This window comes from Petromyzon marinus, unplaced genomic scaffold (genome assembly GCF_048934315.1).
Source record: "Petromyzon marinus isolate PM22_M1 ecotype Great Lakes invasive population unplaced genomic scaffold, UKy_Petmar_22M1.pri1.0 PM_G_Scaffold_105, whole genome shotgun sequence".
In the NCBI taxonomy this organism is placed as follows: Eukaryota; Metazoa; Chordata; class Hyperoartia; order Petromyzontiformes; family Petromyzontidae; genus Petromyzon; species Petromyzon marinus.
In genome coordinates, this window is record NW_027422657.1 from 1 (window position 1) to 15,829 (window position 15,829).

Below are 15,829 nucleotides of genomic sequence, written 5' to 3' on the forward strand. Positions count from 1 at the left end.
GGATTCTTACCCTCAACTTTAGCAACACGGATAGCTACGGGCCCCGTTCAGACGGACGAGTTCATCCATGGTCGGAACAGAGGAGGGGGAGAGAGACAGCTGCGAGGCGCTATTATACTCTATGTTGTAAACAATACCATTAACCGTGGTGTGAGAGGTATTAAGAGTCAAGGCTGGCGAAAGAGCTGCGGTCTGAAGGTCATCGTAAAATACAATTAATTAAGAACAGAAATGGTTTAAAACATCTTTCCAATGGTTACTAAGCCAGAATCCATCCTCTCGGTTGAAATTGTCTCTGTGCTTGTATATGTGAATGGCCTCATGAACGAATCTCTCATGGTAGCCGGTTGGTTTGCAAAGAACCTCCGCCTTGGAGAAGTCAATGTCATGTGAGCCCACTGAATTATAACAGTGATCTTCCACGGCAGAGGAGTTCGTTCTATCGTGTTTCAAGTCTGCTTTATGTTCGCGGATGCGGTCCGAGATATGTCGTTTGGTTTCTCCAATGTAGCTACTACCACAGAGGCACTTCAGTTTGTAAACGCCCGGGTACTGTATGTCTGGAACAGCATCTTTCACAGATGGAATTAAATCACGGATTTTATGTTCTGTGTTGAATCGGACCTGGATCTTGTGTTTATTCAGGATTTTGGAGCTCTTTTTAGTGACCCCTGCAATGTAGGGTAAGGTGATGGTTTTGAGTGGCTCCACAAGAGGATCCTACTTCATGACTGGAGTGATGGCTTTGCGGATTGTGTAGTCGGAGTAACCATTAGCCCTGAGAGCCTGGTGTACGTGCTTGAGTTCACTGGTAATGTGTTCCTGGTCGGCAATGCATTGGGCTCTATGGTATAGAGTCTTGATGAGGGAGTTCTTCTGGGATGGATGGTGGTGGGAATCCGGTTTCAAGTAAGCATCTGTATGGGTAGCTTTCCTGTAGACAGAGTGGCTCATTGAACCATCATGTCTTATTTTAATTAAGACATCCAAAAAGGGTAGTTTGCCATCTTTTTCGACCTCCATGGTAAATCTGATGGCTGGGTGTATGGAATTGATGTGGTCACGGAATTGGTCTAGAGCAGGCTGGCCATGTGGCCAGATGACAAAGGTGTCATCAACGTACCTCTTCCATAAGGTCGTGCGTAGAGTGGCAGTCTGGATGGCGTCAGTTTCAAATTTTTCCATGAATACGTTGGCTACAACCGGAGATAGGGGGGAGCCCATTGGGGTGCCCTCAGTTTGTTTGTTGAAAGCTCCATTCCAGGTGAAGTATGTGTTGGTTAAGCAATGTCTCACCAGGGGGGGTACATCAGTTTGCAGTCCTTGATGAACCAGGTCTTCAATGATAGCGATGGTGTCAGGTACCGGGACTTTGGTGAACAAGGACACCACATCAAAACTGACAAGCAGGTCGTCTGGGGACAGGGAAATGCCTTTGATTGTCGATACCAGGTGAGTAGAATTTAGTACCGCAGAGGTGGTTTTTCCAGTGAAAGGTCGCAGTATATCAGCAAGAAAACGTGCCAGTTTGTAGGTGGGGGAGTTGATAGTAGAGACGATGGGACGAAGGGGTGTATCTTCTTTGTGTATCTTTGGAAGGCCATATAATCTTGGTGGTCTGGCAGCAGAGGGTTTCAACGAGAACTGTTTGATCTCATCAATTAATGCTGTTGAATCAGAGATGATTTTGTTCGTTTTGGTGACCAGGCTGTTGGTGGGATCTCTTTTTATTTTTGTATAGCTGCCATCGTTGAGTAGTTCTTGAATTTTGTTGTTATATTCTGTTTTGTCCATGATGACAGTGGCATTGCCCTTGTCGGCTGAGAGGACGACAATATCATCCCTCTTTTTTAATTGAGATAATTCAAAACGTTCGTCTTTGCTGATATACTGCGACCTTTCACTGGTAAAACCACCTCTGCGGTACTAAACTCTACTCACCTGGTATCGACAATCAAAGGCATTTCCCTGTCCCCAGACGACCTGCTTGTCAGTTTTGATGTGGTGTCCTTGTTCACCAAAGTCCCGGTACCTGACACCATCGCTATCATTGAAGACCTGGTTCATCAAGGACTGCATAATGATGTACCCCCCCTGGTGAGACATTGCTTAACCAACACATACTTCACCTGGAATGGAACTTTCTACAAACAAACTGAGGGCACGCTAATGGGCTCCCCCCTATCTCCGGTTGTAGCCAACGAATTCATGGAAAAATTTGAAACTGACGCCATCCAGACTGCCACTCTACGCCCGACCTTATGGAAGAGGTACGTTGATGACACCTTTGTCATCTGGCCACATGGCCAGCCTGCTCGAGACCAATTCCGCGACCACATCAATTCCATACACCCAGCCATCAGATTTACCATGGAAGTCGAAAAAGATGGCAAACTACCCTTTTTGGATGTCTTAATTAAAAGGAGACATGATGGTTCAATGAGCCACTCTGTCTACAGGAAAGCTACCCATACAGATGCTTACTTGAAACCGGATTCCCACCACCATCCATCCCAGAAGAACTCCCTCATCAAGACTCTATACCATAGAGCCCAATGCATTTCCGACCAGGAACACATTACCAGTGAACTCAAGCACGTACACAAGGCTCTCAGGGCTAATGGTTACTCCGACTACACAATCCGCAAAGCCATCACTCCAGTCATGAAGAAGGATCCTCTTGTGGAGCCACTCAAAACCATCACCTTACCCTACATTGCAGGGGTCACTAAAAAGATCTCCAAAATCCTGAATAAACACAAGATCCAGGTCCGATTCAACACAGTACATAAAATCCGTGATTTAGTTCCATCTGTAAAAGATGCTGTTCCAGACATACAGTACCCGGGCGTTTACAAACTAAAGTGGCTCTGTGGTAGTAGCTACATTGGAGAAACCAAACGACATATCTCGGACCGCATCCGCGAACATAAAGCAGACTTGAAACACGGTAGAACGAACTCCTCTGCCGTGGCAGATCACTGTTATAATTCAGTGGGCTCACATGACATTGACTTCTCCAAGACGGAGGTTCTTTGCAAACCAACCGGCTACCATGAGAGATTCGTTCATGAGGCCATTCACATATACAAGCACAGAGACAATTTAAACCGAGAAGATGGATTCTGGCTTAGTAACCATTGGAAAGATGTTTAAAACCATTTCTGTTCTTAATTAATTGTATTTTACGATGACCTTCAGACCGCAGCTCTTTCGTCAGCCTTGACTCTTAATACCTCTCACACCACGGTTAATGGTATGGTTTACAACATGGAGTATAATAGCGCCTCGCAGCTGTCTCTCTCCCCCTCCTCTGTTCCGACCATGGATGAACTCGTCCGTCTGAACGGGACCCGTAGCTATCCGTGTTGCTAAAGTTGAGGGTAAGAATCCACCCATTTTTTCGCCATATAGCATTGTGATATATAACGACTTATTGTTGGTAGCTTAGCTGATTGGAGAATATAGAGTTTATTGATAACATTAAGGTAATTTATATTTTAGTTTTTTATTGGTTCACTATATAGTACTGTGAATAGCTCAGATGTGTAGGCCTTGACTTCAACATAGCCATTTCTGTGACCAGTCACTAGCTAATCACTCAGTTATTTCAATGCTAAATTCGCCTAGTTATTTCAATGCTAAATTCTCCTGTTTGATTTGTACTAAGTGCCTCGGTGAATGTGTATGCTCTGACTTTAACATAGCTATTTCTGTGACCAGTTACAAGCTAATCACTCAGCTATTTCAATGCTAAATTCTATGCTAATTCCTTTGTCAAGGGGTGCCTCTGCGGATGTGTATGCTTTAACTTTTAACATAGCCATTTCTGTGACCAGTCACAAGCTAATCACTCAGCCATTTCAATGCTAAATTATATGCTAATTCTTTTGTCAAGGCGCTTTGTTTCCTCTCACACAGCTTAAAGGTCGTGATCTGAACGTGGCTTTTTCACTCCAGCGCTGTCCTACCAGACAGTCTCGTCCCTTCACCTGATGAAGGCCGCTTGTGTTGTGGCCGAAACGTCGTGAGAATATTATTGCGTTATATCATTTGATCAATTTATTATTTTATTCTCATTCTACGTGACTTTACCGAAAGAACCAAAGAAGATGAATCATTGCAGTTACGAAAGCTTTAAATCGAAATTTAGAGGGAGGGAGGTGAGGGAGGTGAGGGAGGTGAGGGAGAGAGGGAGGGAGGTGAGGGAGGGGATCAGACAAACGTCCATCTGTTAAAGTCACGACTGCTCAGAATCTCAGAATCAAGAATGTGTATTCAGGCTGTAGGAGGAAAGGAATCCGATGAGCTCTGAAGCTCTCTTTCACCGAGGTGCAGTGAGGGCAGGGGGTCAGCGAGTTGATGCTCACACACACACGGACGCTTCCACTTGCTGGAGTTTGTCCTCCGACTGTCACCGTCCGAGAATCTCAGGCAGATTCGGACCAACGCTGCTGCTGCAGCTGTGCGAGTGGGCGAGTGAGTCAGTGGGCGAGTGAGTCAGTGGGCGAGTGTGGTCAGTGGGCGAGTGAGTCAGTGGGCGAGTGGGTCAGTGGGTGAGTGAGTCAGTGGGTCAGTGGGCGAGTGGGTCAGTGGGCGAGTGGGTGAGTGGGTCAGTGGGCGAGTGGGCGAGTGGGTCAGTGGGCGAGTGGGTCAGTGGGTCAGTGGGCGAGTGGGTCAGTGGGCGAGTGGGTGAGTGGGTCAGTGGGCGAGTGGGTCAGTGGGCGAGTGGGCGAGTGAGTCAGTGGGCGAGTGAGTCAGTGGGCTAGTGGGTCAGTGGGCGAGTGGGCGAGTGGGTCAGTGGGCGAGTGGGTCAGTGGGCGAGTGGGTCAGAGGCCGAGTGGGCGAATGGGTCAGTGGGCGAGTGGGTGAGTGGGTCAGTGGGCGAGTGGGTCAGTGGGCGAGTGGGTCAGTGGGTGAGTGGGTCAGAGGCCGAGTTGGCGAATGGGTCAGTGGGCGAGTGGGTGAGTGGGTCAGTGGGCGAGTGGGTCAGTGGGCGAGTGGGTCAGTGGGCGAGTGGGTCAGTGGGCGAGTGAGTCAGTGGGCGAGTGGGTCAGTGGGCGAGTGGGCGAGTGGGTCAGTGGGCGAGTGGGCGAGTGTGTCAGTGGGCGACTGAGTCAGTGGGCAAGTGGGCGAGTGGGCGAGTGATTCAGTGGGCGAGTAGGCGAGTGGGCGAGTGGGTCAGTGGGCGAGTGAGTCAGTGGGTCAGTGGGCGAGTGGGTCAGTGGGCGAGTGAGTCAGTGGGTGAGTGAGTCAGTGGGCGAGTGGGTCAGTGGCCGAGCGAGCGAGCGGGTGGGCCCTCACCGGATGTCGTTGTGGCGGTAGTCTCGGTCCCACGCCGCCTTGCGCTTGAGCAGCGGGTACAGGACGAGGAAGCCGATGGCGGCGACGACGACGAGGAGGAGGAGCACGCCCATCACGGCGCCCGTCACGACGCCGGCGTTAGCGCTCGCTGCACACGACACGATCACCCACACACGCGTAACCTTCACAGACTGTAGGGGAAAGTGCTGTCTGTAACAGACTGTAGGGGCAAGTGCTGTCTCTAACAGACTGTAGGGGCAAGTGCTGTCTGTAACAGATTGTAGGGGCGAGTGCTGCCTGTAACAGACTGTAGGGGCAAGTGCTGTCTGTAACAGACTGTAGGGGAAAGTGCTGGCTGTAACAGACTGTAGGGGCAAGTGCTGTCTGTAACAGACTGTAGGGGAAAGTGCTGTCTGTAACAAACTGTCAGGGCGAGTGCTGTCTGTAACAGACTGTAGGGGAAAGTGCTGTCTGTAACAGACTGTAGGGGCAAGTGCTGTTAGCGAGCAGCAGCAGCTATGAAAGCCGGAACGGTACACGAGGGGGTGGGTGGCCAGCACCACGCCCGGCCGCCTTTGTCTCCCCAGTGGCGATGTTTACACACCGCACCAGGTACTCATTTGAGGCCGTGTCGACCGAGCGGAGGCCCAGGGACCGGTTCAGATAATGGTCACCGGCGGTGTTGGCCGTGAGCGGGAATCGAACCCCGGGTCGCCGGGTTCGTAGCACAGCCACACGCACACACACACGTACACACAACAACCGCCATTCGCCACTAAGTGGCGGTGACGTCACCACGACGCTTGTGCCAGGCTATGTGTACCCTGAGGCCACGTGAAGTGTCGAACGCCCGCTGGCAGGTCACGGGGCAGACCCAGGTGCCACGGGTCGACTGACTGAGATGACTGCCTGATGCACCACCTGTGCCCCTACTGTGCCAACCTGCTGTGCTTTAGCCACCCGGCGCTCCGCTCGTTGTTCTGAGCGTCGCTCCTCCGCCCTCCGTTGTTGTTGGAGGGCGACTGCCTCCAACTGCCCAGTAGCATCCTTCACGAGCCTCCTCCACAGAGGCCGATCTTGACACCGCTGGTACCAGTCATCGGCAAGTCCACTCAGCTCCACGTCCTCCTGTACCACATCACTCCATCTCTTCTCTAGCCCGTGCCGCGCCCGCTGAGCCCCCTCAATCCGGCCAAACAAAAGCTGTTTCGGCATGCGGTGGCTGGGCATGCGGGCTACATGACCCAGCCATCGCAGCCTTGCCTGCCGGAGGAGCTCACCGATGGGACCCTGCCCAGATCTTCGAAGGATTTGTGAGCTCCTCACACAATCCAGTCTGGTTAAACCCAGGATGGATCGTAGGCAGGCCAGCCTAAATGTTTCTAACCGGCGAAGATGTTCCATTAGGGGGGTCCACGTTTCGCAAGCGTAGAGAAGGGAGGGAATGACCGTGGCCGAGAAGACCTGAAGCTTAGTGCGGAGCGACAGACCAGGTAGCTTCCACACAACGTTACGCAACCGATGAAAAGATATTGCCGCTCGACTGATTCGGAGTGAGACCTCTGCTGTTAAACTGGAGCCAGTCATAAGCACACTGCCCAGGTATGGGAAACTCTCCACTCTCTACACAACTGCCCCATCACCGATTGGGAGTTGTGGGGGTGGAGTGTCCGATGGTACAAAATACCCAGGCAGGTGCTTAGTTTTGGTGGGGCTGATGGTAAGGCCCCACCTCTTAGCTCCAGTCTCAGCAGCAGCATATTCAACTCTTCCTCTGACTGAGCAGCTATTACCAAATCATCAGCATACATAACGTGGTTGAGCAATAGGGAGCCATCCCTTGACCGCACCCGGGCATCGATTAGCCTCCCATTATATCTGTACCATATGGAGATTCCCCCGGTACAGCTATTGAAGGCTTCACGAACTACGTGGTCAAAATAGATGTTAAATAATGTGGGAGCCAGAGGACATCCCTGTCGCACCCCAAGGTGTACAGGGAATGGCTCTGACTCCCGGCCACATAGTTTTACCCGGGCCCGCTCACCATCATGAAGGTCCTTAATGATCGTGAGCAGAGGGTCAGGTACTCCAAAAGCACGAAGAATGACCCAGAGCCCAGGCCTACTGATGGTATCATAGGCCTTGACCAGGTCAATAAAGCAGAGATGTAGGTCTTGTTAGAATTCCCTACACCTCTGCTGTAGCAGACGGACAGAAAATATGGCATCTGTGCAGGACCGCCCTTTCCTGAAACCGCATTGGGGCTCCGCAAGCCTCTCCTCAGCGTGCCTGGCAAGGCGATGCTGAATAATCCTTGCCAGGACCTTTCCCGGCACACTGAGGAGTGAGATGCCCCTGTAGTTGTTACAGTCTGTGCGGTCCCCCTTCTTAAAAAGGGGGACCACCAGGGCATCCTTCCAATCCTGCGGAACCCGTCCAGTGGTCCAGACTGTTGTTATGATGTCATATAGGGCAGTCTGTGCACAAACGTCACCCTCCCTCAGCATTTCGCTTGGGAGATCATCTCTGCCCGCTGCCTTTCCTGGTCTCAGACTCCGGATCGCCTTCAATACTTCCTCAGCAGATGGCACCTCAGCCAGCCACTCACAGGGGGTGACTTCTTCCAATATTTGAGGCACCGTAGCCTCAGCAGGGTCATCCTCACTTTGTGCCACGATGTTTTCCTGGCTGAGGGATTTTCCCTCCCCCAGGACCTCACAGAAATGCTCAGCAAATCTGCGAACCTGTTCCTGGGGGTCGGAGATTGGATCACCGTTTTTTCCCCTAATGATGGTAATAGGTGTGGCGCTGCAGGTTACTTTTTTGATGGAGTTAAATAGAGATTTGTGATCACGGGCCACTGAGGCAGACTCCATCTCCTCAGCAACCCGCGACCACCACCCATCCTTGCAGCGCCTCACGGCTCTCCGAACCTCCGAGCGAAGGCTGCGGTAAGCCTCCTCATTCTCTGACGTGGGATTCTGTAACCGATGACAGTGGGCCTGTCGCTTTTTCTCAACCATCCTGAACACCTCCTCTGTTAGGCAGGGTCTCTGGGGAGGTCTGGACCGCGTACCCAAAGCAGCCATTGCAGCTGCATGAGTCACAGTCCTAAACCTCGCCCATTTACCCTCGACATCAGGAGGAGTCGGGGACGATGCTAATCCCAGCCGCAAGCGATGATGAAATTCTCGCTTGCAACTTTCATCAGATAACTGAGACCAGGCCACTTTATGTTGGAATGGGGTCCTGGGTGTACACCCACCACCGGAGTGGAAGAATGGCAGGCGCATCTTACAGATGACTAGTCGATGGTCAGAGGGCAGTTCAGCTCCACAGTAGGTCCTGGTGTCAAGGACATGGGCTTGCATTCGCTGGTCCGTCACTATGTAGTCCAGCAGATGTTCTTGCTTGGACCCGGCATGCATCCATGATGTTGTGTGGATGCGCCGATGCCGGAACAGCGTGTTGGTAATTACAAGCCCATGGGCTGCACAAAAATCTAGCAGCCTCCTACCATTGTTATTGAGCTGATCTGGCCCATGCCCTCCAATCACTCCAGACCAGGTGCCAGTATCATGACCAACTCGGGCATTGAAGTTACCCAACATGATGACTATCCCGAGGGGCCACTTTAGCCAGCACCTGTGACAGGAGGTCATAGAGGCATCTGACTCATCGGCTTTGCCTGCATCCCTCCACGGATGTTCATCTTCGGTGGGGGCATAAGTAACCACGACCACCATTCCTCGCCTCCGGTTGATGGGAAGGCGAGCCCAAAGTAGCCTGGGGCTTACAGCTTCCCACACCTCACCGCCACGCTCCCACGCCCCCTTCATTCTTTTATTCAAAAGAAGACCCACATCCTGTTGTTTGGCAGTCTGCTGCCCCGAGTAGAGGACTGTCCACCCCTCATGGTGGCAGGAGCCAGAGCCGGTCCACCGGACCTCCTGAATGCCGCATAGATCCAGGCGGTACCGGTCCAGCTCCCGACAGAGGAGTGGCAGCCTCTCCTCTGCAGTGAGCGTTCGAACATTCCACGTGGCCACCCGTAGTGGCTTTTCGTTGTTTCTGGAGTAGCCCCGAGGGTACGTATTCAATCTCCTGGCTCCGCCAATTGGGGTTTGGCCAGGAGACGTCATAGACGCCTGGCCCCCCGGGGCCTCCGGCACAAGCTTATTAGTTACATATTTCAGTTTAATTCGTGGTTTCGTGGTAATTAATTGAAGGTGGAGGGGTTACCAGCCCCTCGCACCTGTCCAGAGCCCCTGTTTAGCCCCTGTGGTGGACACATATGCCATGAGGGGAGGAGCCAATCAAAATTGGATCTCCCCCCACAGCACTGTCCACGACAGAGTTGCCCGTCCGGCACCGCGAGGAAGTAGGGGGTTGTTTTGCCGGACCACGTACACACACACGCACACACACACACACACGCACACACACGCGTGGCGCCCGCGTGCGTAGCGAGAGGCAGACTCACGGCTCACGAGCGAGAGGGTCACGACGCACGACCGCCAGCCCACGCGGTTGCTGGCGTTGCACCGATAGGTCCCCGCGTGGCTCTCGCTCGCGTTGCTGATGCGCAGCGTTCCTCCTGCGTGCCGCACCAAGCGGGGAGAATCAACAAGCGGAGAGCTCACTCCTGTGGGTCTGTGTGTGGTGAGTCTGTGGGTCTGTGTGTGGTGAGTCTGTGGGTCTCTGTGTGGTGAGTCTGTGGGTCTCTGTGTGGTGAGTCTGTGGGTCTCTGTGTGGTGAGTCTGTGGGTCTCTGTGTGGTGAGTCTATGGGTCTCTGTGTGTGGTGAGTCTATGGGTCTCTGTGTGGTAAGTCTATGGGTCTCTGTGTGGTGAGTCTGTGGGTCTCTGTGTGGTGAGTCTGTGGGCCTCTGTGTGGTGAGTCTATGGGTCTCTGTGTGGTGAGTCTGTGGGTCTCTGTGTGTGGTGAGTCTATGGGTCTCTGTGTGGTGAGTCTGTGGGTCTCTGTGTGGTGAGTCTGTGGGTCTCTGTGTGGTGAGTCTGTGGGTCTCTGTGTGGTGAGTCTATGGGTCTCTGTGTGTGGTGAGTCTATGGGTCTCTGTGTGGTGAGTCTGTGGGTCTCTGTGTGGTGAGTCTGTGGGTCTCTGTGTGGTGAGTCTGTGGGTCTCTGTGTGTGGTGAGTCTGTGGGTCTGTGTGTGGTGAGTCTGTGGGTCTCTGTGTGATGAGTCTGTGGGTCTCTGTGTGTGGTGAGTCTGTGGGTCTCTGTGTGGTGAGTCTGTGGGTCTCTGTGTGGTGAGTCTGTGGGTCTCTGTGTGGTGAGTCTGTGGGTCTCTGTGTGTGGTGAGTCTGTGGGTCTCTGTGTGGTGAGTCTGTGGGCCTCTGTGTGGTGAGTCTGTGGGTCTCTGTGTGTGGTGAGTTTGTGAGTCTCTGTGTGGTGAGTCTATGAGTCTCTGTGTGGTGAGTCTGTGGGTCTCTGTGTGGTGAGTCTATGGGTCTCTGTGTGGTGAGTCTGTGGGTGTCTGTGTGGTGAGTCTGTGGGTCTCTGTGTGTGGTGAGTCTGTGGGTCTCTGTGTGTGATGAGTCTATGGGTCTCTGTGTGGTGAGTCTATGGGTCTCTGTGTGGTGAGTCTGTGGGTCTCTGTGTGTGGTGAGTTTGTGAGTCTATGTGTGGTGAGTCTGTGGGTCTCTGTGTGGTGAGTCTATGAGTCTCTGTGTGGTGAGTCTGTGGGTCTCTGTGTGGTGAGTCTATGGGTCTCTGTGTGGTGAGTCTGTGGGTGTCTGTGTGGTGAGTCTGTGGGTCTCTGTGTGTGGTGAGTCTGTGGGTCTCTGTGTGTGATGAGTCTATGGGTCTCTGTGTGGTGAGTCTATGGGTCTCTGTGTGGTGAGTCTGTGGGTCTCTGTGTGTGGTGAGTCTGTGGGTCTCTGTGTGGTGAGTCTATGGGTCTCTGTGTGTTGAGTCTGTGGGTCTCTGTGTGTGGTGAGTCTGTGGGTCTCTGTGTGAGTGAGTCTGTGGGTCTCTGTGTGTGGTGAGTCTGTGGGTCTCTGTGTGGTGAGTCTATGGGTCTCTGTGTGGTGAGTCTGTGGGTCTCTGTGTGTGGTGAGTCTATGGGTCTCTGTGTGGTGAGTCTGTGGGTCTCTGTGTGGTGAGTCTATGGGTCTCTGTGTGTGGTGAGTCTGTGGGTCTCTGTGTGGTGAGTCTGTGGGTCTCTGTGTGGTGAGTCTGTGGGTCTCTGTGTGGTGAGTCTGTGGGTCTCTGTGTGTGGTGAGTCTGTGGGTCTGTGTGTGGTGAGTCTGTGGGTCTCTGTGTGATGAGTCTGTGGGTCTCTGTGTGTGGTGAGTCTGTGGGTCTCTGTGTGGTGAGTCTGTGGGTCTCTGTGTGGTGAGTCTGTGGGTCTCTGTGTGGTGAGTCTGTGGGTCTCTGTGTGTGGTGAGTCTGTGGGTCTCTGTGTGGTGAGTCTGTGGGCCTCTGTGTGGTGAGTCTGTGGGTCTCTGTGTGTGGTGAGTTTGTGAGTCTCTGTGTGGTGAGTCTATGAGTCTCTGTGTGGTGAGTCTGTGGGTCTCTGTGTGGTGAGTCTATGGGTCTCTGTGTGGTGAGTCTGTGGGTGTCTGTGTGGTGAGTCTGTGGGTCTCTGTGTGTGGTGAGTCTGTGGGTCTCTGTGTGTGATGAGTCTATGGGTCTCTGTGTGGTGAGTCTATGGGTCTCTGTGTGGTGAGTCTGTGGGTCTCTGTGTGTGGTGAGTTTGTGAGTCTATGTGTGGTGAGTCTGTGGGTCTCTGTGTGGTGAGTCTATGAGTCTCTGTGTGGTGAGTCTGTGGGTCTCTGTGTGGTGAGTCTATGGGTCTCTGTGTGGTGAGTCTGTGGGTGTCTGTGTGGTGAGTCTGTGGGTCTCTGTGTGTGGTGAGTCTGTGGGTCTCTGTGTGTGATGAGTCTATGGGTCTCTGTGTGGTGAGTCTATGGGTCTCTGTGTGGTGAGTCTGTGGGTCTCTGTGTGTGGTGAGTCTGTGGGTCTCTGTGTGGTGAGTCTATGGGTCTCTGTGTGTTGAGTCTGTGGGTCTCTGTGTGTGGTGAGTCTGTGGGTCTCTGTGTGAGTGAGTCTGTGGGTCTCTGTGTGTGGTGAGTCTGTGGGTCTCTGTGTGGTGAGTCTGTGGGTCTCTTTGTGAGACTATGGGTCTCTGTGTGTGGTGAGTCTGTGGGTCTCTTTGTGGTGAGTCTGTGGGTCTCTGTGTGGTGAGTCTATGGGTCTCTGTGTGTGGTGAGTCTATGGGTCTCTGTGTGGTGAGTCTGTGGGTCTCTGTGTGGTGAGTCTGTGGGTCTCTGGGTGGTGAGTCTGTGGGTCTCTGTGTGTGGTGAGTCTGTGGGTCTGTGTGTGGTGAGTCTGTGGGTCGCTGTGTGTGGTGAGTCTATGGGTCTCTGTGTGGTGAGTCTGTGGGTCTCTGTGTGGTGATTCTGTGGGTCTCTGTGTGTGGTGAGTCTGTGGGTCTCTGTGTAGTGAGTCTGTGGGTCTCTGTGTGGTGAGTCTGTGGGTCTCTGTGTGGTGAGTCTGTGGGTCTCTGTGTGGTGAGTCTGTGGGTCTCTGTGTGGTGAGTCTGTGGGTCTCTGTGTGGTGAGTCTGTGGGTCTCTGTGTGTGGTGAGTTTGTGAGTCTCTGTGTGGTGAGTCTGTGGGTCTCTGTGTGGTGAGTCTATGAGTCTCTGTGTGGTGAGTCTGTGGGTGTCTGTGTGGTGAGTCTGTGGGTCTCTGTGTGTGGTGAGTATGTTGGTCTCTGTGTGTGATGAGTCTATGGGTCTCTGTGTGGTGAGTCTATGGGTCTCTGTGTGGTGAGTCTGTGGGTCTCTGTGTGTGATGAGTCTGTGGGTCTCTGTGTGGTGAGTCTATGGGTCTCTGTGTGGTGAGTCTGTGGGTCTCTGTGTGTGGTGAGTCTGTGGGTCTCTGTGGGAGTGAGTCTGTGGGTCTCTGTGTGTGGTGAGTCTGTGGGTCTCTGTGTGGTGAGTCTGTGGGTCTCTTTGTGAGTCTATGGGTCTCTGTGTGTGGTGAGTCTGTGGGTCTCTGTGTGGTGAGTCTGTGGGTCTCTGTGTGATGATTCTATGGGTCTCTGTGTGGTGAGTCTGTGGGTCTCTGTGTGGTGAGTCTGTGGGTCTCTGTGTGTGGTGAGTCTGTGGGTCTCTGTGTGGTGAGTCTGTGGGTCTCTGTGTGGTGAGTCTGTGGGTCTCTGTGTGGTGAGTCTGTGGGTCTCTGTGTGTGGTGAGTCTGTGGGTCTCTGTGTGGTGAGTCTGTGGGCCTCTGTGTGGTGAGTCTGTGGGTCTCTGTGTGTGGTGAGTTTGTGAGTCTCTGTGTGGTGAGTCTATGAGTCTCTGTGTGGTGAGTCTGTGGGTCTCTGTGTGGTGAGTCTATGGGTCTCTGTGTGGTGAGTCTGTGGGTGTCTGTGTGGTGAGTCTGTGGGTCTCTGTGTGTGGTGAGTCTGTGGGTCTCTGTGTGTGATGAGTCTATGGGTCTCTGTGTGGTGAGTCTATGGGTCTCTGTGTGGTGAGTCTGTGGGTCTCTGTGTGTGGTGAGTTTGTGAGTCTATGTGTGGTGAGTCTGTGGGTCTCTGTGTGGTGAGTCTATGAGTCTCTGTGTGGTGAGTCTGTGGGTCTCTGTGTGGTGAGTCTATGGGTCTCTGTGTGGTGAGTCTGTGGGTGTCTGTGTGGTGAGTCTGTGGGTCTCTGTGTGTGGTGAGTCTGTGGGTCTCTGTGTGTGATGAGTCTATGGGTCTCTGTGTGGTGAGTCTATGGGTCTCTGTGTGGTGAGTCTGTGGGTCTCTGTGTGTGGTGAGTCTGTGGGTCTCTGTGTGGTGAGTCTATGGGTCTCTGTGTGTTGAGTCTGTGGGTCTCTGTGTGTGGTGAGTCTGTGGGTCTCTGTGTGAGTGAGTCTGTGGGTCTCTGTGTGTGGTGAGTCTGTGGGTCTCTGTGTGGTGAGTCTGTGGGTCTCTTTGTGAGACTATGGGTCTCTGTGTGTGGTGAGTCTGTGGGTCTCTTTGTGGTGAGTCTGTGGGTCTCTGTGTGGTGAGTCTATGGGTCTCTGTGTGTGGTGAGTCTATGGGTCTCTGTGTGGTGAGTCTGTGGGTCTCTGTGTGGTGAGTCTGTGGGTCTCTGGGTGGTGAGTCTGTGGGTCTCTGTGTGTGGTGAGTCTGTGGGTCTGTGTGTGGTGAGTCTGTGGGTCGCTGTGTGTGGTGAGTCTATGGGTCTCTGTGTGGTGAGTCTGTGGGTCTCTGTGTGGTGATTCTGTGGGTCTCTGTGTGTGGTGAGTCTGTGGGTCTCTGTGTAGTGAGTCTGTGGGTCTCTGTGTGGTGAGTCTGTGGGTCTCTGTGTGGTGAGTCTGTGGGTCTCTGTGTGGTGAGTCTGTGGGTCTCTGTGTGTGGTGAGTCTATGGGTCTCTGTGTGGTGAGTCTGTGGGTCTCTGTGTGGTGAGTCTGTGGGTCTCTGTGTGGTGAGTCTGTGGGTCTCTGTGTGGTGAGTCTATGGGTCTCTGTGTGTGGTGAGTCTATGGGTCTCTGTGTGGTGAGTCTGTGGGTCTCTGTGTGTGGTGAGTATGTTGGTCTCTGTGTGTGATGAGTCTATGGGTCTCTGTGTGGTGAGTCTATGGGTCTCTGTGTGGTGAGTCTGTGGGTCTCTGTGTGTGATGAGTCTGTGGGTCTCTGTGTGGTGAGTCTATGGGTCTCTGTGTGGTGAGTCTGTGGGTCTCTGTGTGTGGTGAGTCTGTGGGTCTCTGTGGGAGTGAGTCTGTGGGTCTCTGTGTGTGGTGAGTCTGTGGGTCTCTGTGTGGTGAGTCTGTGGGTCTCTTTGTGAGTCTATGGGTCTCTGTGTGTGGTGAGTCTGTGGGTCTCTGTGTGGTGAGTCTGTGGGTCTCTGTGTGATGATTCTATGGGTCTCTGTGTGGTGAGTCTGTGGGTCTCTGTGTGGTGAGTCTATGGGTCTCTGTGTGGTGAGTCTACGGGTCTCTGTGTGTGATGAGTCTGTGGGTCTCTGTGTGGTGAGTCTGTGGGTCTCTGTGTGGTGAGTCTATGGGTCTCTGTGTGGTGAGTCTATGGGTCTCTGTGTGGTGAGTCTATGGGTCTCTGTGTGGTGAGTCTATGGGTCTCTGTGTGTGGTGAGTTTATGGGTCTCTGTGTGTGGTGAGTCTATGGGTCTCTGTGTGTGGTGAGTCTGTGGGTCTCTGTGTGGTGAGTCTGTGGGTCTCTGTGTGGTGAGTCTGTGGGTCTCTGTGTGGTGAGTCTATGGGTCTCTGTGTGGTGAGTCTGTGGGTGTCTGTGTGGTGAGTCTGTGGGTCTCTGTGTGTGGTGAGTCTGTGGGTCTCTGTGTGTGATGAGTCTATGGGTCTCTGTGTGGTGAGTCTATGGGTCTCTGTGTGGTGAGTCTGTGGGTCTCTGTGTGTGGTGAGTTTGTGAGTCTATGTGTGGTGAGTCTGTGGGTCTCTGTGTGGTGAGTCTATGAGTCTCTGTGTGGTGAGTCTGTGGGTCTCTGTGTGGTGAGTCTATGGGTCTCTGTGTGGTGAGTCTGTGGGTGTCTG

The 15,829-nt window shown here is 53.0% G+C and overlaps 1 protein-coding gene across 1 annotated transcript in view; it reads right to left on the minus strand.

The window, feature by feature from the left end:
• Window positions 1–3,318: 3,318 nt before the first annotated feature.
• The window catches only part of LOC142908863 (coxsackievirus and adenovirus receptor homolog), a 62,987-nt gene continuing 50,476 nt past the window's right edge, over window positions 3,319–15,829 (minus strand). Inside the window, exons 5-7 of the mRNA XM_076059505.1 lie at window positions 9,791–9,904; window positions 5,305–5,452; window positions 3,319–4,135 (exon numbers count right to left, since the gene is read on the minus strand). Of these exons, the coding sequence (XP_075915620.1) occupies window positions 4,066–4,135; window positions 5,305–5,452; window positions 9,791–9,904 (332 nt within the window). The 3' untranslated portion in view covers window positions 3,319–4,065. The remainder of the gene's footprint in view (window positions 4,136–5,304; window positions 5,453–9,790; window positions 9,905–15,829) is intronic.